Genomic DNA, 21,760 nt, shown 5'->3' on the forward strand with positions numbered 1-21,760 from the left:
AAATCTAGCACAAGAGCGGCAACCAACAACGTCGTGCTCAGGCCCTAAACAAGGTATACACAGAGTATGGTAATCCCTATGAGGTATCTGTTTCCCACAAGAAATACAGTTATTCACTTTTTCTGACATCCGGTTAAATACTGAGGCAAGAAAAAACCAAAATGCTCCCCAACGGGGTACTTAGCCAACTTTGATTCGGTCTGAAACTCCGACTTCGGAAATATTTCAGAACGCCAACCTGCACTCGCAAGAACTGCTTCTGCATCGGACCATGCGGCAAAAAAGACTGAAGATATGGCGTCGGTCATGCGCATTAGTACCCTGGCGTACTGGCGTCAGTCTAATGCGCCTTGACCGACGTCAGCCATATACTTTGGTATTCGGGCCGACTGGACAGCGGACTACCCAATGGTTAGGACTGCAGCAATGTGGAATGAAGAACATCTGACAACGAGAGACGTTGTGGTCTGGGCCTAAACAGGGGATGCAGTAAGAATGAAAATCTCTATGAGGTAATTTGCTTTCCACAGGTAAGACAATTGTTAACTTTTACTGACATCGGTTAGAGCAAGAAAAAAGATCCCCAACGGGGTACTTAGCTTTTTTGAAGACTTCGGGTCTGAAACTCGAAAACGAAAATTTCAGGAGTCAGCCGACCAGCACTTGCAAACTGCTTTGGGCACCACACAGCAAGAAAGACTGATGTAATGGCATTGGCTGCATGTTTTATACCCCTGACGACCTGACATCAAGGAAGAAGTGGCAACATCCGATGCAGAAATCCGAAGACTCTGGTATTCAGACCAGCTGAGGGCTACATGCAGGCAGATAACCCAAATGTGATGACTGCAACAGTGAAACACGAAGAAAATCACACATTTTTAACAGTCAACATTAAATCCGCCCATTACTTACTTTCTTAATGCTGCTAGTATACTGCTTCATTGCAATCTTTTCAACAGTGCTTTCAAAGCCAAAGAAAGACTTGATATCAAGACTCGCAGATTGTTCAAAACAAGTCCAGTCTTCATTCTCTGGATGAACCTGCCAAATGGAAACAAAAGCTAAATAACTCCATTTATAAAGACAGAGTCTTGCTTTATTTATTTTTACTGCAGACTGTACGGAAACATTTACATACAATGTATAACTTAGACTTGGAGCAACCAACTCTATGGGTGCTGTCATAGGAAAGAAAAGTTGTGTAAAATCTTACTGTAACCATAGATGTCCTTCTCTTCCATGTTGCAGTATTCTGCATATGGGTTTACTCCTTTAGTCTTGCGTATGTACAGCCAGTATTCTAAAACTTTCAGTCCCTCCAGGAAGCATGAGACGTCTGACATGGCTGAGAGAATGTGGGCCATAAAGGTGATGTTGGCACGCACCAGCCCTCAGAATTGAAGGCCCCAGCCAGAGTCAGTCCTAGTAAGGGCAATGCCAATTCATTGCCATCCAGATAAGGATGTTATTAGTTGACAGGAAGAGAAAGAGGGTGGGAAGGAATACTGCAACATGGAAGAGAAGAGCATCTATGGTTATGGTAAGATTTTACACAACTTTTCTGTGCCCTTCTATTCCCATGTTGCAGTATTCTGCATATGGGCGAGTGCTAAAGCTCAATAAGATTGGGGTGGTGGTCTAGAGCCAGACTCCAGGAATCCATGAAGGATAGCATTGGCAAACCCTGTCCTGGATCTGGAGATGTTGTCAAGTTTATAGTGTTTGGTGTAGGTGTGAACAGAAGACCAAGTAGCAGCCTCCAGGATAGTAGTGATATCCAGGCCCTTAAATAAGGCACCTGAAGAGGCCATGGCTCTTGTAGAATGTGCTTTAACTGTACCCTGCAGAGACTTACCATGGAACCCGTAGCATAATGTGATGGCCTTAGAGATCCAAGTAGAAATACTCTGTTTGGACACTGCCTTCCCCAGGGCTCTAGGGTGGAAGGATACAAAAAGCTGGTCAGCCTGTCTGGTAGACTTAGTGTTGTGCAAGTACAGCCTGATTTGTCTGTGTACATCTAAGGAATGTCGCACTCTCTCACTATCCAGTTGTGAGTTTGGGAAAAAGACAGGCAAGTGTATGGCCTGGTTGAGGGACAGATCATTCACTACCTTGGGCATGAAGGATGGGTTTGTCCTGAAGGTAAACCTATCCTTGTGGGAAATGAGGAATAGCCATAAAGACTTGAAGTTCTGAAACTCTTCTGGCTGAGGTCAGGGCCACTAACAGAACAGTTTTCCAAGTACAATGCTTTAGGGAAGCTTTATCCACTGGATCAAAGGGTGGGAGCGTAAGCTTCTCGAGCATGTAGTTAAGGTCCCAAGGTGAGGGAGAAGGTTTCCTGAAGGGGTCCGAGGTGAAGTACCCCTTTAAAGAAGAGCTTGGAATGAAGTCTGGATGCGAATGGGGATTCAGAGGCAAGCATGCTGAAATAGCAGACAGATGACCTTTGATGGATGAGTAAGCCAATTCAGTCTGTAGTAGTTCACATAGATAAGACAGCACTAGAAGGGGTTCGAAGAAATGGGTCCAGCTGTCTTATGACACCAAATAGTGAATTTTTTCCACTTTGAAAAGTATGACTTTCTTCTACTTGGTTTCCTGGCCTCCTGCAGGACATTGTGCACTTTCTCAATGGTAAAGGTGTCTGAAGGGGATAGGAATCCTATCAGCCACCGGGTTAGGTGTAGAAGCTGCCACTGTGGGTGAATTAGTGACACCTTGTGCTGTCTGAGGAGGTCCACTCTGGGGGGTAACCTGTGGTGATTGCCCTTGGATAAATGTAGGAGTAAGGGGAACCAGTGCTGACTGGACCAGTAGGGTATCACCAACAAGATTTTTGGATTGTCCTGCTGTATTTTCACAGCAGGACTTCTGAATGAGTGGAAAGGGGGGGGGGTACATATAGATATTTCCCCTTTCAGGAAATTGAGGAGGCATCTCTTTCCAGTGCTTGTGGTTCTGGTGTCTTGGTGCAAAAGCCAGGAAGTTGCCTGTTGATGGTGGAGGCAAACAGGTCTATTTGAGGTATACCCCACCTGTGGACCAGATCCAGGAAGACATCTCTGTGAAGCATCCATTCATGGTTGTTTGTGCTGGTTCTGCTCAAATAATCTGCCTGGGAGCTGTGGAGAGAGGCAATGTAGGTTGCCTGCAGAGTGATTCCTGTGAGGTGGCAATTTCCTAAATTAAGAGGGCCAATCTGCAGAGAAGGTAGGACTTGGTCCCTCCTAGCTTGTTGACAGTACAGTGGTGTGGTCTGTGTATATCGGATCCCTGCTGTAGGAAAGGAAGACATGCCTGGAGGGCTATAAGGATTACCCTCATCTCTCTGGCACTGAAGTGTTCTAATTTGTGGAGATTTGGCACAGGCTCTGCACCCTTCGGTGGCCAAGAATGGTTCTCCAACCCAGGTCTGAGGAGTGTGTGTGCATGACCTGTGTGGGCAGAGGTGGTTGGAGAGGAAGGCCTGGGTTGTGCTTCAACCTGTGCCAGCCACCATAGTATTTCCTTTTTAGGTAGCGTAGAAGAAGCACAATGTGCTCCAGAGGGTTGGTTGTGCTGCTTCCAAACTAACCGAAGGTACCACTTCAACTTTCTGATGTGCAGTCCTGTTAAAGGAAGCATGGGTATGGTAGCTGCCATGTAGTTTGAGGTACTGCCTTGCAGTCAACTCTGTGGAGTGAAGGACCAGAAGGAGTTCTGTCAAGGAGTTCACTTTGGGTGTGGGTAGGTTCGCCTCCATGAGGTCATAGCGGATCCTGCACCCAAGAAATACAATGTCTTAAGTTGGTTGTAGATGAGATTTGGGGAAGTTTACCTGGAATCCCAGTGACTGAAGGAGGGCCAACACAAAGTGGATGTGCCTTTGGAGGGTTTCTTGGCTGGCAGCCTGGATCAACATGTCGTCCAGGTAAGGGAATATCTGTATTCCCTTTGTCCTGCAGGATGCAACCACTGGTGCAAAGCATTTTGTGAAGACTCTGGGTGCAGTGGAGAGTCCAAACTGCAAGACAGAGAATTGCAAGTGAGAGGAACCCACTAAGAATCTTAGATATTTCCTGTAGGTGGGTTTTATTGGGATGTGGAGGTAAAGCATCTTTTATATCTAATGATGCCAGGAATCCTTGGGGAATTAGGAGTGGGAAAAGGGCTGGCAGGGTCAGCATTTTGAAGGTAGGGACCTTTAGGAAAATATTTAGATTTGAGAGGTCAAGAATAGGTCTCCAGGGTCTGTCCTTCCTGGGGACCAGGAAGAGCCTGGAGTAGAATCCTCTTCCTTTTGCAGCTGATAGGACTGTCTCTATGGTGCCCTGAGCTAACAGGGTTTGCACTATCAGTTGCAAGAGGTGCAGCTGCTGTGAAGGTGGTCATGGGATATCCAGGACATGTAGTAACCATTCTATAGTATGGACAAGACTCTCTCGTCTGAGGTGAGCTTTGTCCAACCAAGGAGGCAGTGAGAGGCGAGCTGACAGTGATACCAAAGGAGGAGATGGAGGAGGCAGGTAGTCAGATGCTACCTGCCCTGTCTTGAAAGGGAGGTCTCTGGCTACAGAGGGGATGCTCTAGGTGGAGGTTGTTTCCTAGTGGGCTTACGAGGCCTTGAAGGAGGGGCATTACGAGTGCGCTTCCTAATAAACTGTTTTTGCTTGACAGTTTCTTTGAAACTTGGGTATTGGATATTGGAAAAACTATCATATGTTTAAAGTCCTGCATTTCTTTGCCTTTTTGCTGCAGAGACTTGAAAATGTCTGCTACTTTAGAACAAAAAAGTGCAGCACTGTCCAAGGGAGCATCAATGAGCTTTGCCCTGAAATGTATTTATTTATTTTATTTTACATTTGTTGACCGGGATAGTCCAACTGGATGCATGTCCATTTTCAGCAGAGGCCCAGGGAGGAAAGCTCCAAGGGTAAGCAGATACAGCATTACATAATACCAGCATTACATATTACAGACTATTTACAGAAATTACATAAGTAAGCAAGTTAAACAAGTTCCACAGGTGACAGTTAATCCTGAGCGCAAGTCAGGATTAAATTAAATTACACAGTAAACTGGTTAACAGGTTTTTACACATTCTAGAAAGAGTTAGCCAGGCTTGATACATTGACATAGCCAGTTAAGTGACAAATGTTGTTTGAGTCTAGTTTTAAATTGACCTAAGGTGGAATGTAAGGTAATATCAGCTGGAAGAGAGTTCCAGGATCTCCTTACAGAGTGTGCAAAGAGAGAATCACCGGCTGTGTTATTAATTTTGCTAGTCTGAATTAGTAATTTGTTAAAGGATCGAAGCGGTCTAGGATTGTTATGGGGGTGATAATATTTTTAAGTGCAGGAGTATTGTCTGGATTATAGAGGATTTTACAGGCCATAATCAGTTGGTTATACTGGATTAGGCTGGGTAGTTCAAGCCACCCAAGCTGATTTAGATTGATACAATGATGTGTCTTAACAGGCAGCCCAGTGGCAAACCTGGCAATGTGGTTGTAGCATATTGAGAGTTTGTTAAGGACAGTCTTGTTTAAATTCGAGAGTAGAGGGGGTGCATACAGAAGGGTTGAAAGAAGGTGAGAGCGAGCTATGGTAATTTTAGCTGGAGGGGTCAGGAAGGCTTTTATTCTGTAAAGTGACCCTAGTTTTTTATTGATGGTTTTGATAGTTTGGTTAACATGTAGGTCAAATTTTAGATTATTGTCTATGATGACACCTAATAGTTTTGTAGATGGGTCAGGGGAGATTATTGTGCCATCATTTGATTTTATGGTAAAGGTGAAAGTGGTAGACCTACGTGTTGGTGAAAATAACAGCATTTTAGTTTTTTTGGGATTTAGGATCAGATGATGTTCAGAAAGCCAGTTTTCTATTGTATTAAAGGTGGTCTGGGTAGCGGACAATAACTACTGGAGATGTGGCTGAGCAAATCGGAGTAGAGTCATCAGCATATTGGATACAGCTGACTTTTGGGATGACAGTATAAAGGACGTTAATGAAGATGGAGAACAGCAAGGGCCCTAATATAGAGCCTTGTGGTACTCCAAGGGTGTTAGGTAGAAGGTTAGAGAGTTTGTTCTGCCAGAGGACAGCCTGCTGTCGACTATTCAGGTAGGACTGAAACCATTGGAGGGCTCCAGTATCTAGACAGAATGTTTGCAGGGTGTGGATTAAAAGTTTGTGATCAACCATATCGAATGCCTTGGAAAGATCCAAAAAGAGGGCTGAGGATATATAATTATTGTTGCGATTATGGTTTATGGTGTTAGTAAAGGCTAGGAGGGCTGAAGTAGTGCTGTGATGAGGATGGAAGCCATGCTGAGTGCCTGCCATAAGGCGATTTTGGATTAGGTGGTGCATGAGTTGTCTATGAATACATTTTTCCATAATCTTTGCAAGTGGAGAGAGTATAGCTATTGGCCTATAATTGGAAAATTCAGTAGAGCTGCCTCCTTTGTGAAGTGGGATTACATAAGATATTTTCCAGATGGTGGCAATAGCATCCGCTGATTTTTGTAGGTACTTGGCAGGGAGTTGATCAGCAGAAAGTGTAGTGGGTTTTAATTTTTTTATCAAGGTACGGATAAGTGAAGTGGCAACTGGTTGGAAGCTGAACATGAGTAGGTTTCTAGGGGTGCTACTTTCAGGACCAGGGAAGCTAGGAGGTAGTTGGCTAGCTAGGGCTTGAATAGTCTCAGTAAAGAATTGGTTAAAACTATCAGAAACATCTTCAGGGGTTTTATCAATAGTAGTAGCAGGGATTGGGGTTGAAGTTTGTCCAGGATGTAGTAGATTATTTAAACCTGCCCAAAACTTCTGAGGGTTATTTTGATTTACTGTCTGTAAATTACAGTAGTATTGTTTTTTGTCTTGTTGAATTGATTTTTTGGTTTTGTTCCTGGATTGCCTGTATTTAATGTGATCTTGAGGGTCTTTAGAAGAACGCCATAAAGCCCGTGCTTTGTTTCTAAGGGTAATTTTGAGTTTAGACTCTATAGAAAGCCATGGTGCAGTTTTTGCCTTGGTTCTCTTTGAACGAACAGGTGCATACAAATCAAGGATCTCAAGGAATTTGTTGTTAAAGTATGCTACTGCTTCCTCTAACGGGAGGTGTTTTAGAATAGACCAATTACATGAGTTTAGTTCTTGATGGAATTTGGCAGGGTCAAAGCTTTTATTGTTTCTAACCTTTCTGAGTAAGGGTTGTTGGGAATTAATGGTTTTGTGCTTAATTACATATGTGAGAAGGTGATCGAAATCATCAGGCAGGGGTTGTAGGCAAAGCCAAGAGTATCTATCTGCCTAACGCAAATGCTGATGCTGCTGACCTGACTGAGGATTCAGCAACAGCATAACTGCACTTGATAGTGTGTCTGGTAACCTGGGAAGAGAAAGCCAGACGAGAGGACAGTGATGCTTTTGGCAGGGGAGTCTGGAATATCTGTCGGATGTTTGGTGGTAGATTCTAAGAGGGACAGGGCATTATTGGCCATGTGAGCTTGGTAATTTGTAGCTCTGAAGGCCAAGGTAGCCGATGTATGTATCTTTTTGCTCAACCTTTCCATAGTTTTGCTGACTTTGTCAGCAGGGAGAATGGTGGTAGAAGGTAGGAGCTTGGAGGCTTTGTCCATAGAGATTGAGATAGTGGCTGGATCAGCAGGTGGGCACTTAAGCAGATGCTTAGCAGTGTCAGGCACTTTGTAAAGTCTGTTTGGTCTGTGTGGAGCAGGAGGTTGGGAGTCTGGGTAAAGAGATGCTGATGAGAAGGCAACTAAAAAGACAAGACAGGATAGGAGGAACAGCAAATGGGCTGGGGATTCAATTTGAATGAGGTCGCAATATCTTTTTTGCACCTCATTACTTTCTGAGGATTCCCATTTTAAGTGTTCCTTCATCCTGGAAATAGTTTCTCCAAAAGTCAGGTCTTCAACTGGGGAGTCAGGGTCCACTGATTCTTCCTCTGGGGATCCATATCACAAGGGGGAAGATATGAAAGTTGTATGAAAGTGATTCCTCTGAGGAATCTGAAAGGACTTCCTCTTCCTTAGGGTTAGTCTCCATAGTCTGAGGCTTAAGGCTCAGGAGAGGAGGTGATATGGAAGTAGCAACAGTGAAGGTAGGCCTCGGTGCCATAAAAGCACTGAAAAGGCTTTGACTAAAAGCCTGCCAATTAGGCATGCTTTCTGTTGTGGGAGAAATATGTTCTCTATTCTCTCCTTTTAGGGGTCTGGTGGACGTCTGTGAGGGCCTAGAAATCGGAGACTGCAAAGGATGGGAGTGATCAGATGGATCTTCAGAAAATGCAGGTTCCCCCTGATGTTGGAAGTTAACACCAGAATAGCCTCTGCAGACATGCTCTTGCCTAGGGATTGTGCAGTGTCCTCAGAGGTACCCACATTATCCGGAGTGACGGGTCCGGGTCCAGATCCTTGTACCAGGTCGATGTCAGACACAGGCTTTGGATTGGTCGGAAGAGGCTCAGCAGTAGACAAAGACCGTAAGGTCTTGGACTTCATTTTTGATGGTTCTGAGGAGACGTTTGAGAAGCCCTCCATCCCTGAAGTAATCTGCTTCAGATGTTGGTTTTCTAGGTAAAGATTTAACATATGCTAGCGACTATGTAAGGTCTTAGGCACAAATGCCTGGCAAACAGGGCAGGTCTTGTGGTCATGTGACCATCCCAAACAAAAAAGGCACTTATCATGGGTGCCCTTATGAGGGATCTGGTGGCCGCACCAACACTTACCCTTTCTGGATGACATGAACAAGCAATACAGACTTTAAGGAGGACTGAAAAGGTCCCCAACAGGGTAATTACCTTATTAAAACGAACCTGGCATCAGTAGTACAGAAACACCTGGCATACGACTGGTGACTGAAAAGTTCTGAGGGCTGGTGTGCGCCATGACCTTTATGACCCACGTTCTCTCAGCCACGTCAGACGTCTCACGCACCCTGGAGGGACTGAAAGCTTTTGAATACTGTCTGTACATACGCAAGACTAGAGCAGTAAACCCATATGCAGAATACTGCAACATGGAAATAGAAGGACATCTAGAAGTTTCATAACTGGGTGAGCTGGAGGCTTTGAGGTTGCAAGCACTGACCAGGCTTGAGCATGAAGGCTAAAAACTCTGGAACTTGGAAACCTGGCAATATGATTGACTGTATTCATCCAACAACCTATGGATTCAACAACCTGAAAAAGCTGAAGGCTTGACTTGGGATAACTAACTGCAATGAAATGGTCGCACAGTTGCAGTAAAGTATCTCTGGCTCTGATTAACAATGGTCTTGTGGAGGCAGTGAGAAGCCAATCATACAGGCATGGAAAGACCTGAAATCCCTGCAGTTGAAGCCAGGCTGCAACCACTGCCATGCACTTGCTAAACACCCAGAAATGTAAGATGGGAGAACAACAGTTCGGATTCAGATCAGAATGCAGCACAAATGGCCCAATGTTTGCACTGATACATATATTTGAGAAGCTACAGATGAGGAAACAGTCCAACTGAGGATTCTTAAACTTGGAGAAAGCATATGACAAATTCCCAAGACTGCAGATTTGCGCAGTCCTGTGGTGGTTCAAAGTCACAGAAACACTGGCAGAATTAGTGCAAGCTATGTTCAATGACCCAATGACAAGTATGAACAATCAAAACTTTGTTTAATTTAACTGTTGAGGCTGCCCACTAAAGTGTGCTAGCCTGTGTAACTGATTTATCACTGTTTCTGCATTTTCTGTGTGTTTCTATAAAAAAAAAAAAAAATAATCCTCGTTTTCCCGCCTCTCCTCGACTAGTTTAGACCAGTTTACAGGCATTGCTGTATTCTGGGCTGTGGTGTAGTTCCTTCTATCCAAGTAAGGTAATGGACAACACAGGAAGTTTCTTTGCTCACCAGTGGGAGGGGGAGCCTTGAGCAGCCTACCTATCCCTGTAGGAAGTGACCTCAGCACAAGAGCTGTAGTAATTGGTTGTTTTGGACCATTTCTAGCTATTTTGTCGTTCCCGGTTTAAAATCCGCGTTTGCACGGCTTTGCGCAGTTGTGCGGCACAGCGCTGGTTGAACAAGGTTAAACTTCTTCTGGCTCAGCCAAGTCTGCTCTTCAAATTTTCCCTTAAGGAAGCTCTACTCTTAGCATAATCAGACTACTCGCTATACTATAAGCCTAGCACTTGTTCTCAAAACTTCTCTACTAAGTAAGCACCCTCGTACAAAGTAAAGCACTACATCCACCTACCACCCCTGTGAATATCCACTTCCCTTAAAGGCACAGCACTCCCTTGTACTGTTCTAGCATGTCGAGTGGTAGATTACTGGCATCCTCTCCAGTTCAGCTGGTTAATCTGGGTATCTTGAGACAATGCTAGAATTGTCTCATGTATACAGACAACCCTCTCCTCCTCCCAACAAACACAAATACATGTGAGAGATGCATCTATATAGCCAAACTGGAGGCTGAATTCTCTCAACTCAGGGCTAGCATGACCAGACAGGAGGAGATGGTAACCACACACACAACAAACACAGTCCCACATAGACCTACCACAACTGCAAACCATACACATAATAACACAAAGACATACTTGGAGGCTCTAATAAAAAACTTTCCAAAACAACAGAGGCTCCCAAAGCAGACATCCAAAAATCCACCACCTCAAAACAAAACACATGCAACACATACTTCAATAAATCAGTGTGTCAACCAATCACAGCCCTTAAGGCCAAACACCATGCCTGATACACTAGTAATAGGTGCCTCTATAGTCAGACACACTGATGTCCCGCTTACCAGGCTGAACAAGGAGAGGGCGACTATGAGCTGCCTATCGGGAGCTAGGATCCGCCACATAACACATGCACTCAGGTCACTCCAAAGCAAGTACAAATATGACTCCGTCATTGTCCATGCTGGCGTGAATGACCTGAGACGTACCTCCCTGGACTACATGAAAAGAGACATAGAGGAGTTCTCCGATTATGTAGCCCAGGCTGGTATGACCCTGACCAGCATCTTGCCCTCACCAAGAATGATGCCACAATACAAAGACAAGATGATCAGCTTTAACAATTGGCTTAAGTACTGGTGTCATTCTAAGGGGATCCAATGTCTGTCTGCCTGGGATGACATGTTGGACAAGCCACGCTGCTTCGCAAGGGATGGCTTACACCTGTCACCACTGGGCTTCCGGATATTGGCTAAGGCTCTTGCCACCCCGATAGTGCCTTTTTTACATAAGGCTCAAAAGACAAACCCACCTCCTTAGAAAACAAAAATGGAAAAAACTAAGGGTAATGCTGCTCAACGCCAGAAGTCTAAATCTCAAGATGCAGGCACTCTATGCACTCCTCAGCATGGAGAACATAGACGTCTGTGCAGTAACTGAAACCTGGTTCAAGGCTCCTGAGAGCACCCCAGAACTACCAGGCTATACCCCGTATCATGCTTTTCGGCCCCTAAACCCGGGCTGAACCACAAAGGGAGGGGGAGTGTCCATATTCATCAAGGACACCCACACCTCCAGGTTAGTAGCAACACATGAAGCATCAGAGACCATACAGGTGCAACTAACCATAGGCAAAACTGCTATACAACTGGTAGCATGTTACAGACCACCCTCCCAATCTCAAAACCCCCACTCAGCCTTCCTAAAGACATTGGAGGATATGAATGCATCACAAAATACCATCATACTGGCAGACTTCAACTACCCAAACATAGATTGGGTACATTATTCTAGCCCTAACACCGTAGCCCAAAGGTTCCTGGAATTCATAAATTCAAATGCACTGGAACAACTAGTCACCTCTCCCACTAGGGGAGATCATCACTACACCTGATCACCACAAACATGGGGACAAAATGCTCCACACCAGAGGTATACCCCTCACTAGTGAGATCTGACCACAAAGTAATCACCCTGGATATACATATCCCACCTCCACCCCCAACACAAAAGACCACAGTGAAAAACTTCTCAAAAGCAGACTTCACTCTTCTTAAGACTGAGATGGTATCCTTTAAGCCCACTGGGCCAGTAGATACCACATCCCACAATGCCGAATCCTTCACAAATGCTTTCTATGGACATCTCCAAGAATGCATGGATCATGCAATCCCAAATAAATCCAAGTCCCTCTCCACCAAAGGCAAGCGTCCTGTCTGGTGGACCTCAGCCATTAACAAATTGTATAACAAAAGAAGGAAGCTACTGCACGTCAGAGCAAAATCCCATAAAGGAAGACATCTCTGATCAACATTAGCAGAAAACTACGTTCTTGCATAAAAACATCCAAGGCCAACTTTGAGAGAAAAATCGCTAAGGACACTAAAAATAACCACAAAGCCTTCTTCAGCTATGTTAGAAACCAGAGCGGAAACCCTCAGATATGCTAGAGTTAGTTCACAACAACAAAAAATACACTGAACCCACAGATATTGCCAACATTCTGGCTGACAGGTTCAGTGCAAATTTCTCCCCTCCCTCACCCTCAAAAGAAGAAATACTTATCCCAGCTGAATGTAATCTCCCTGTCATCTCAGATGTCCAAGTGAGAACCGCCCTCAACAAAGCTAAAAACACAGCATCAATGGGACCTGACGGTATCCCGGGTTGCGTGCTACGTGAACTCCAAGAGGAGCTAAACCCGCACATAAAAATGCTATTTAACCTTAGCCTTACTACAGGATATGTACCTGAACACTGGCGTACAGCAACAGTGGTCCCACTCCACAAAGGGGGTACCTCTACAGACCCTGGGAACTACCGCCCCATAAGCTTAACCAGCCTGGTCTGCAAAGCTATGGAAAGAATCATTATGGAACTCATAAACAGAGACACAGGGGACCTACAGACACTTCACCTCACCCAGTTCGGCTTTGTAAAGGGCACATCCTGCCTTTTGAACCTGGTTGACTTTTTCGAAACAGTCACTAGAGCCATTGATAAGGAAAAGCAGTCCATACAGCCTACCTGGACTTGGCTAAGGCGTTCAACACAATACCCCACTCAGGCATCATAGATAAGCTCAACAGCTTAAACGTAAACCCTTATGTCACTAGATGGGTTGCAAACTGGCTAAAGGACAGAACCCATAAAGTTAAAATCGCTGGAGCAATGTCAGACTCAAAGCCAGTCACAAGTGGTGTCCCAAAGGGATCTGTCCTGGGACCCCTCTTGTTTGGCATTTATTTCTCAGATGTTAAAGCAAACATGGGAGGGCTGTGGCTGACAAAGTTCGCAGATGACTGCAAACTAGGCGCCATAGTCGATGCACCAGCGGACACATACATCCTACAAAAAGGCCTCACAGAAACGGACAACTGGTGCCGGAGTCACGGCCTTAAACTAAATGCCAAAAAATGTATAGTCACCCCCTTTGGGAAAAACAAAGTATCCACAAATTATCACATAGACAGCAACCCACTGAGTATGGAAAAAGTAATCAGAGACCTAGGGACCAAAGTCGACAGCGACCTCTCATTTGACACCCACGTTGCCAAAGTGGTTAGAAAAACATTCTACCTTGCACACCTCATCATGAAGGGATTCACATCCAGATCCAAAGATGTCATTGTACCCCTATACTCCTCCCTCATCAGACCCATGATTGAGTACAATGCCCCATTTGGTATGTACCTCACCCGGCATTTGCAACAGCTGGAGAGACCACAAAAGTACCTCACCAAGAGGATCAAGGGTCTCCAACATAGGTCTTATTCTGCCAGACTAAAGAAACTTCAGGTCTATTCAGTAGCATACCGCCTGCTCAGAGGTGATCTCTGCCTGACGTACAAGGCCATGTCCAACCAGGATCTGATGGACATGCTCCATCTCAAAAAATCCAAATCCATCAGGACCACGAGAGCTAAAGACTTAAACCTCGGCACAAGTATGAATAGGACATGCTGGAGGGAAGAGTCATAACCGAGAGGCTTCCCATGCTTTGGAACAAAATCCCAGTTCATATTAGACAGAGCCCCTCACTGACTCTCTTCAAGAGAAATCTTGATGAGTGGATGGGAGATCGTAAGTTTACCCCAGGGGTCACATCTGTGTCACTGCTAGACAGGGGCACAGTAAACTAATTCTATTATACAAGGGGACCTTCACTGTGTCACTACTAGACAGAGGCACAGTATTCTAAATTTATTCTGTATATTTTTGTACCATTTCATGGGGTGGCAAAAGCCACATCACTATGGCTAGGCTTACAAATGCCCCAGGGCAGATAGCATAGTACTAAACTATGAAACTATGAAACCGTGTTCGGTCTCACAGAGGGGCTTACCAGTGGGAGTGGGTGTGCATCATGTTTCAGCTATGAGCCCACTACTGTTCATACTGGTGATGGACTACATTAGCAAACAGGTCAGAGGAGACAGAACAAAGCTGCTGCATGCAGACAAAGTGGCACTACAGGTAAACACTGAGCAAGAACTCCAGCAAAGGATAGGGGAACAAAATACAAAACTAAAGGCACATGGGATGAAACTCAAGCCAGATAAGACAGCTGTAATGACAGCAAATGGGGAAATCAGAAGAAGCTGAGAACTGAAATAGAAGGGAAAATAGGGGAACAGGTTAACAGCTTCAAGTATCTGGGAGGGGCAGTTCATAAGGAAGTCTGAATGAGGAAAACAGACCCAGAATCAGAAGGGCTGCAGACAACTGGCACAGAGCATCAGGTGTAGTATATAACAATGCCAAAGAAGATAAAAATGTAAGGTTTGCAAAACAGTAGCGTGACCAGTACTTCTGTATAGTAAGACACTTGGGCAGTAAAGGCAGAGTAGTTGAGGAAGCTACAGGTGATGGAGATGAAGTGCCTGAGATGGATGGTATGATGCATATGCTGACATAAGAGCAGAAGCCAAAGTAGCTCTAGTTGCTGAAAAGGTCAAAGATAACAGATTACAATGGTTTGGGCACATGTGGAAAAAGGCAAAAGACAATCTGGTGAATAATATTTGGGACAGACAAGAAGAAAGCAAGAGGAAACAAGGGCATCCAGCAAAGAGGTGGAAGGATTATATGAGAAAAGACATGTGATAGGCATGAATGCTGAAGAAAGCCAGAGTGTCACTGAACAGAGAGAGATAGCAACAGTTGACATGACACCCCAATCCCACCTAAAAAATGGGAAAAAGGTGATGGATGATTATGATATTGCCCGAGTGGGGCACTACATCAAATGCCTTAGCTAAGACAAGGTAGGCAATGTACACCATTTTACCCTCATCCACTGCATTGGTAAATTTCTTAAGAAGTCCACCAGACTCAGTAAGCATGATCTTCTGTGGAATGGATCCAGTGTCTGAAGGTCTCCTGTGTGTCTGCTCACAGGTAAGTACTAGGCTAGCTGTGCTTGTGGGCCATTTTAAGCCTAAAAAGAATTCCCCTGCACGGTAGTGATTGCACGGCTCAAAAACACATGGTAAGCAAAGAACAAAAGCCAGCAACTGTGAGTTGTATGAACTAATTTAATTAGTAATAAAAATAAAAAAAAAACACAAAAATGACAGACCGGTTTCGGCTAGGTTGTTAACCTAGCCTTCATCAGTGTAAATAATCATAACATATTGAGGTTCTTTTATACAATGACATAATTAGTCACAAAATTTCATTGGTGAGCTCATGAATATTCATTAAAATAAAAAATCATAAATCTTCATTAAGACCAGGCTGGAAAAGGCCACCCAATTTAACAATCCATTTCTTTTCTTTTATATTTAATTTGCTGCGCCACCCAGATTTGTTGGATCTGTCGCTTGTTATTTTATCAATGATTTGTGACTTTCAGCTTTTCCCGGTTAGGGCTCACCACAGCGGAACTCCGGTCCGTTAATGATTGATAGTGGAGTTTTACGTACCGAGTTACCAGCCCTGACGCACAACCTTCAACGAAGGCACACCCCATTCATGTACGCCTCCACACAGAAGACGCTCTAGCTGGGAATCGAACGGGACAACGTCTTGCTATGAGGCGACAACTCTACCACAGCACCACCACCGTAGTTATGGTGAAATGAAATCTTGCTGTGTTATGTTTGAGAGTGTGTTTATACAAGACGTTACTCATTCTTTTACATTACTGAGGTGTTCAGAAATACGTAACTTGAGAGGCCTAGATGTTTGTCCTATATAAAATGCATGACAACTGCAAGAGGCCATTATAGATAATCCAATCCGTGCTACAATTTGCAAAAAACCTGATATCAAATATAGTGCTGCAATTACTACTGGAGAAATGTTTAGTTTTAAGCGCACGTTTACAATGGCTGCAATGTCCACATGGCATGCAGCCCACAAGTTTATCATCAGAAAGTAAAGCTTGAATCGTTTTCTGATTAGTAGCATTATGGTAATGTTTGTAGTGACTGAAATAGGATCAGAGATTTTTCCCCCTTCTAAATGAAAACATACAAGTCTTGGATAAATGCTGTGACAAAACATTATCGGCTAATAGACTATTCCAATTTCGTCTGATGGCATCAATGACTCTGTTTGTATTTCTACCGTATGTGGTAGTGAATCGTAGATTGTTGCTTATGTTATTTGATTTCTGTTTGTACTTAAAGTCTTCCCTAGCCAGATTTGCAGCATAACTGCTTGCTGTATGTACGTAACCCATACTGTAGCCCCTTTCTTCAAACCTGTTTGACAGATCTTTGCAAAAAGCCTGAAAGGTGTTTTCTTCTGAGCAAATATGTCTCATCCTAATATTGAAACTTGGGGATGTTTTTGGTAATATGTGCTGGATGAAAGCTGGATGCGTGGAGTAAGGTGTTATATTCTGGATATTTCCTGAATACTTCTGTGCGAAGGGTATTATCCTTATTCCTTGTTACCAGCACATCTAAATATGTGATCTTGTGTTGGTCATAATTGATGGTAAATTGTAAGCCCTGTTTGTTATCATTGAGATACTCAACAAATTCCATCAGGTATTCTACATCAGACCTCCACACCATCCAGTAGTCATCCAGATATCTGCGCCAGATATCAATTTCCATTAAATATATGTTATGTGTAACATCATAAATGATTTGTTCTTCTCTGTATGCCATATATAGATCTGCATATATGGGGGCAAATGATGCGCCTATTGCAGTACCCCGTATCTGGAGATAACATTGTTTCCCATAGAAGAAAACATTTTTAGTGAGGACATGTTCAGTTAGGCATGTAAGAAAAGTATTAAAGTCAGGTTTGTATAGCTCTGATTTATATAGCCAGTATTCTACTGCATCCAGCCCTGCCCAATGTGGTATGTTGGTGTATAGTGCACTAACATCCAAGGTGCATAACAACCAATCATCTTCAATTTGCATGTCATTTATGATACCTAAAAATTTTGTGGTATCCTGAATTCTAGATCTTACCCATCTCAATATTGGTTTGAGATGTTTAGTTAAAAATTCAGATAGTGGTTCGGTTATGTAGCCATTACCTGCCACAATTGGTCTGCCTGGGGGATGCAAAGGATCTTTTTGAATTTGGGGCAGAAAATAGATATATTGGCTATTAGGATCAGATATAGTTAGATGATTTTTGGTGTTTTGTGTAATGATGCCATTTTCCATTGCTGAATCCAAAAACTTATCTATTTGTTGTTTGAACATAGATGTTGGATCAAGAGGCATTGTGGTATAATATCTGGCATCTTCCAGCTGTCTGTGAGCCTCAGCATGATACTGGGTCCAATTCATGACTACCACAGCACCACCTTTGTCTGCAGAGATGATAACCAAATTTTTGTTATTTATAAGTTCCTGTAAGGTTGACATATCTGTCTTGGAGAGATTATTAGGTTTAGGGTGAGTCATACCCGAAGTAAAGTGTAGATCTTTGAGAACACTATTTTGAAAAAGACTCGCACAAGGATGCATGGGTGGGACAAAGGTGGATTTATGGTATTTGAAATTATCAACTGTAGCATCATCATATTTATTGTCAAGAAAATAGAGTTTTAAGTTAAGCAATCTGCAAAATGCTGTCACATCTTGGGCAAATGTGTCCTCAGGAACAAAAAAACCCGGTATAAAAGAGAGACCTTTATTTAACAAGACAGTTTGAGAGTCAGATAACGTTACATCAGAAATATTAAGTACATTTGTTCTAACATACTTATTTGTTTGTCAACAGTTCCATTAAACCCTCCAAACTTCTTATTTTTTCAATGTTTCCTGCATCCCCTCTTGTAAGGCCTTAAGGGGGGACACTTATTACGTTTGGGGATGGGAGAATCTGAGGTTTGCTGTGTGTCCAAATCCGTGCCAGAAGAAGAGAGTGTCACCCCACAATGAATCAGTATGTGTATTACGTTTTCTAAGAATGGACTTGGGACGTTTGCGTTTAGGGGTGCTATTGGTTTTATAATAACCACCTTCAAACCTAACATGTCTAGTGTGCTGAAAGGGATGACCTTTGTCATAATCCGTTTGGTCCCTTTGAAATTTTTTGAGTTTCCTTTCCTTGAGTTGTTGTTCAAAGGTAAGCAAATCTGAGCTAAGTTTAGACAATAGGGTGGAAAAAAATAGTTGGTCCTTATATCGATTGTAATCATCACATAATTTGCTAACATTAAGAATTTCCCTCTGTCAGCAGTACGTTCATAGTATCTGGATAATGTTTCCACAAATTTCATGGAACAGTTTTGTTGTACTGTTGACCATTCACTGGTTAGTTGTTCATCTAATTCAGTTACTAATGGCCACATTTTAACTCTAAGCCCTCTCAGAGTTATTCCTTTAGCCATGTACGCTTTGAGTAATTTCAAATGCCATACATTAGACCTTAATGTTTTCATACTTCTATTGAGTTGTTGAAACAACTTTTCACAGGGGGTCTCGGGATTATCTATGATATTAAAACTTATCATTCGGTCGTTTTCCTATCCCAAAAATACCCAAGTCTTCCTTGTCAGAAGAGAGCCCAACCAAGATCCGATTTAGATCCATAATGGAAATAAAAAAGGAGATATTAAATACCAGAGTATGAAGGAGCCACAAAGACTCAAATGGTCCACAAAGGCAATTAGCCTAGTACTAATCTATAATCTATATCTATATGTAGGTTAGAGACAAATTCAAAGATGAAACTTAGTCAAATAGACTGTTTGATCAAAGTCAAAAGACAGATTCACACTTGTGTATTAGTCAAAGATCAGTTTCAATTATGAGAAAATTTCAAATATAAAAAGAAATGAAAGCAGTACCACATCCTAAAGATATAGAAAAAAAAACGTGTGTTGAAACTAGACAATAATGGCACGTCAAACTTGATAAAATGTTGAATCAAAGCCAAAATTATAAACCATATGAGGACTAAGTTGGTAGGAATAGCCCTGACAAGAATTGTCATACATAGATCTTGTCAGCTTATATGAATATATCGTTAAAATATTTATAAATATGATCTCCAATGGTCGGCAAAAAAATCTTTGCCACGTCCAGATCCACTTGTAAATGGATAGAAAACGTTAGGACAATGATGGTAACTGCACTGTAATTATATTGCAATAGGCCAAAACAAGTATCAAATTAGTTATAGAAAAATCCATTTTCTCATAATTGAAACTGGTCTTTGGCTAATACACAAGTGTGAATCTGTCTTTTGACTTTGATCAAACAGTCTATTTGACTAAGTTTCATCTTTGAATTGGTCTCTAACCTACATTTGAGTCTTAGTGGCTCCTTCATACTCTGGTATTTAATATCTCCTTTTTTATTTCCATTATGGATCTAAATCGGATCTTGGTTGGGCTCTCTTCTGACAAGGAAGACTTGGGTATTTTTGGGATAGGAGAACGACCGAATGATAAGTTTTAATATCATAGATAATCCCGAAACCCACTGTGAAAAGTTGTTTCAACAACTCAATAGAAGTATGAAAACATTCAGGTCCAATGTATGGCATATGAAATTTTTCAAAGCGTACATGGCTAAAGGAATAACTCAGAGGGCTTAGATTTAAAAATTCAGCCATTACTAACGGAATTAGATGAACAACTAACCAGTGAATGGTCAACAATACAACAAAACTGTTCCATGAAATTTGTGGAAACATTATCCAGATACTATGAATGTACTATTGACAAGGAAATTCTTAATGTTAGCAAATTATGTGACGATAGTAACCAATATAAGGACCAACCATTTTTTTCCACCCTACTGTCTAAACTTAGCTCAGACTTACTTACTTTTGAACAACAACTCAAGGAAAGGAAACTCAAAAAATTTCAAAGGGACCAAACGGATTATGACAAAGGTCATCCCTTTCAACACACTAGACATGTTAGGTTTGAAGGTGGTTATTATAAAACCAATGGCACCCCTAAACGCAAACATCCCAAGTCCATTCTTAGAAAACGTAATACACATACTGATTCATCGTGGGGTGACTCTACTTCTGGCACGGCTTTGGACAAAGCAAACCTCAGATTCCCCCAACCCCAAACGTAATAACAGTGTGGCCCCTTTAGGCCTTACAAGAGGGGAGGCAGGAAACATCGAAAAAATAAGTAGTTTGGAGGGTTTAATGGAACTGTCGACAAATAAATAAGTACGTTAGAACAAATGTACTTAATATTTCTGATGTAACATTATCTGACTCACAAACTGTCTTGTTAAATAAAGGTCTCTCTTTTATACCGTTTTTTTTGTTCCTGAGGACACATTTGCCCAAGATGTGACAGCATTTTGCAGATTGCTTAACTTAAAACTGTATTTTCATGACAATAAGTATGATGATGCTACTGTTGATAATTTCAAATACCACAATTCCACCTTTGTCCCACCCATGCATTCTTGTGAGAGTCTTTTTCAAAATAGTGTTCTCAAAGATCTACACTTTACTTCGGGTATGACTCACCCTAAATCTAATAAATCTCTCAAAGACAGATATGTCAACCTTACAGGAACTTATAAATAACAAAAATTCTCTGCAGACAAAGGTGGTGCTGTGGTAGTCATGAATTGGACCCAATATGATGCTGATGCTCACAGACAGATGGAAGATGCCAGATATTATACCAAAATGCCTTTTGATCCAACATCTATGTTTAAACAACAAATAGATACGTTTTTGGATTCAGCAATGGAAAATGGCATCATTACACAAAACACCAAAAATCATCTAACTAGATCTGATCCGGACAGCCAATATATCTATTTTCTGCCCAAAATTCAAAAAGATCCTTTGCATCCCCCAGGCAGACCAATTGTGGCAGGTAATGGCTGCTTAACCAAACCACTATCGGAATTTTTAACTAAACATCTCAAACCATTATTGAGATGCTCAAGATCTAGAATTCAGGATCCCACAGATTTTTTAGGTATCATAAATGACATGCAAATTGAAGATGACTGGTGGTTATGCACCTTGGATGTTAGTGCACTATACACCAACATACCACATTGGGCAGGGCTGGATGCAGTAGAATACTGGCTATATAAATCAGAGCTATACAAACCTGGCTTTAATACTTTTCTTATATGCCTAACTGAACATGTTCTCACTAAAAATGTTTTCTTCTATGGGAAACAATGTTATCTCCAAATACAGGGTACTGCAATGGGCGAATCATTTGCCCCCATATATGCAGATCTATATATGGCATACATAGAAGAACAAATCATTTATGATGTTACACATAACATATATTTAATGGAAATTTATATTTGGCGCAGATTTCTGGATGACTGCTGGAGCTGGATGGTGTGGAGGTCTGATGTAGAATACCTGATGGA

At 42.4% G+C, this 21,760-nt stretch overlaps 1 protein-coding gene across 1 annotated transcript in view; it reads right to left on the minus strand.

Annotated features, from left to right (window-relative positions):
* SEC14L1 (SEC14 like lipid binding 1) overlaps positions 1-21,760 on the minus strand; it is a 1,962,612-nt gene that overhangs the window by 1,693,849 nt on the left and 247,003 nt on the right. Inside the window, exon 6 of the mRNA XM_044089037.1 lies at positions 916-1,044. Within this exon, the coding sequence (XP_043944972.1) occupies positions 916-1,044 (129 nt within the window). The remainder of the gene's footprint in view (positions 1-915; positions 1,045-21,760) is intronic.

Source organism: Protopterus annectens, chromosome 12.part0 (assembly GCF_019279795.1).
Source record: "Protopterus annectens isolate FY-2018-M chromosome 12.part0, PAN1.0, whole genome shotgun sequence".
NCBI classification, from domain to species: domain Eukaryota; kingdom Metazoa; phylum Chordata; order Ceratodontiformes; family Protopteridae; genus Protopterus; species Protopterus annectens.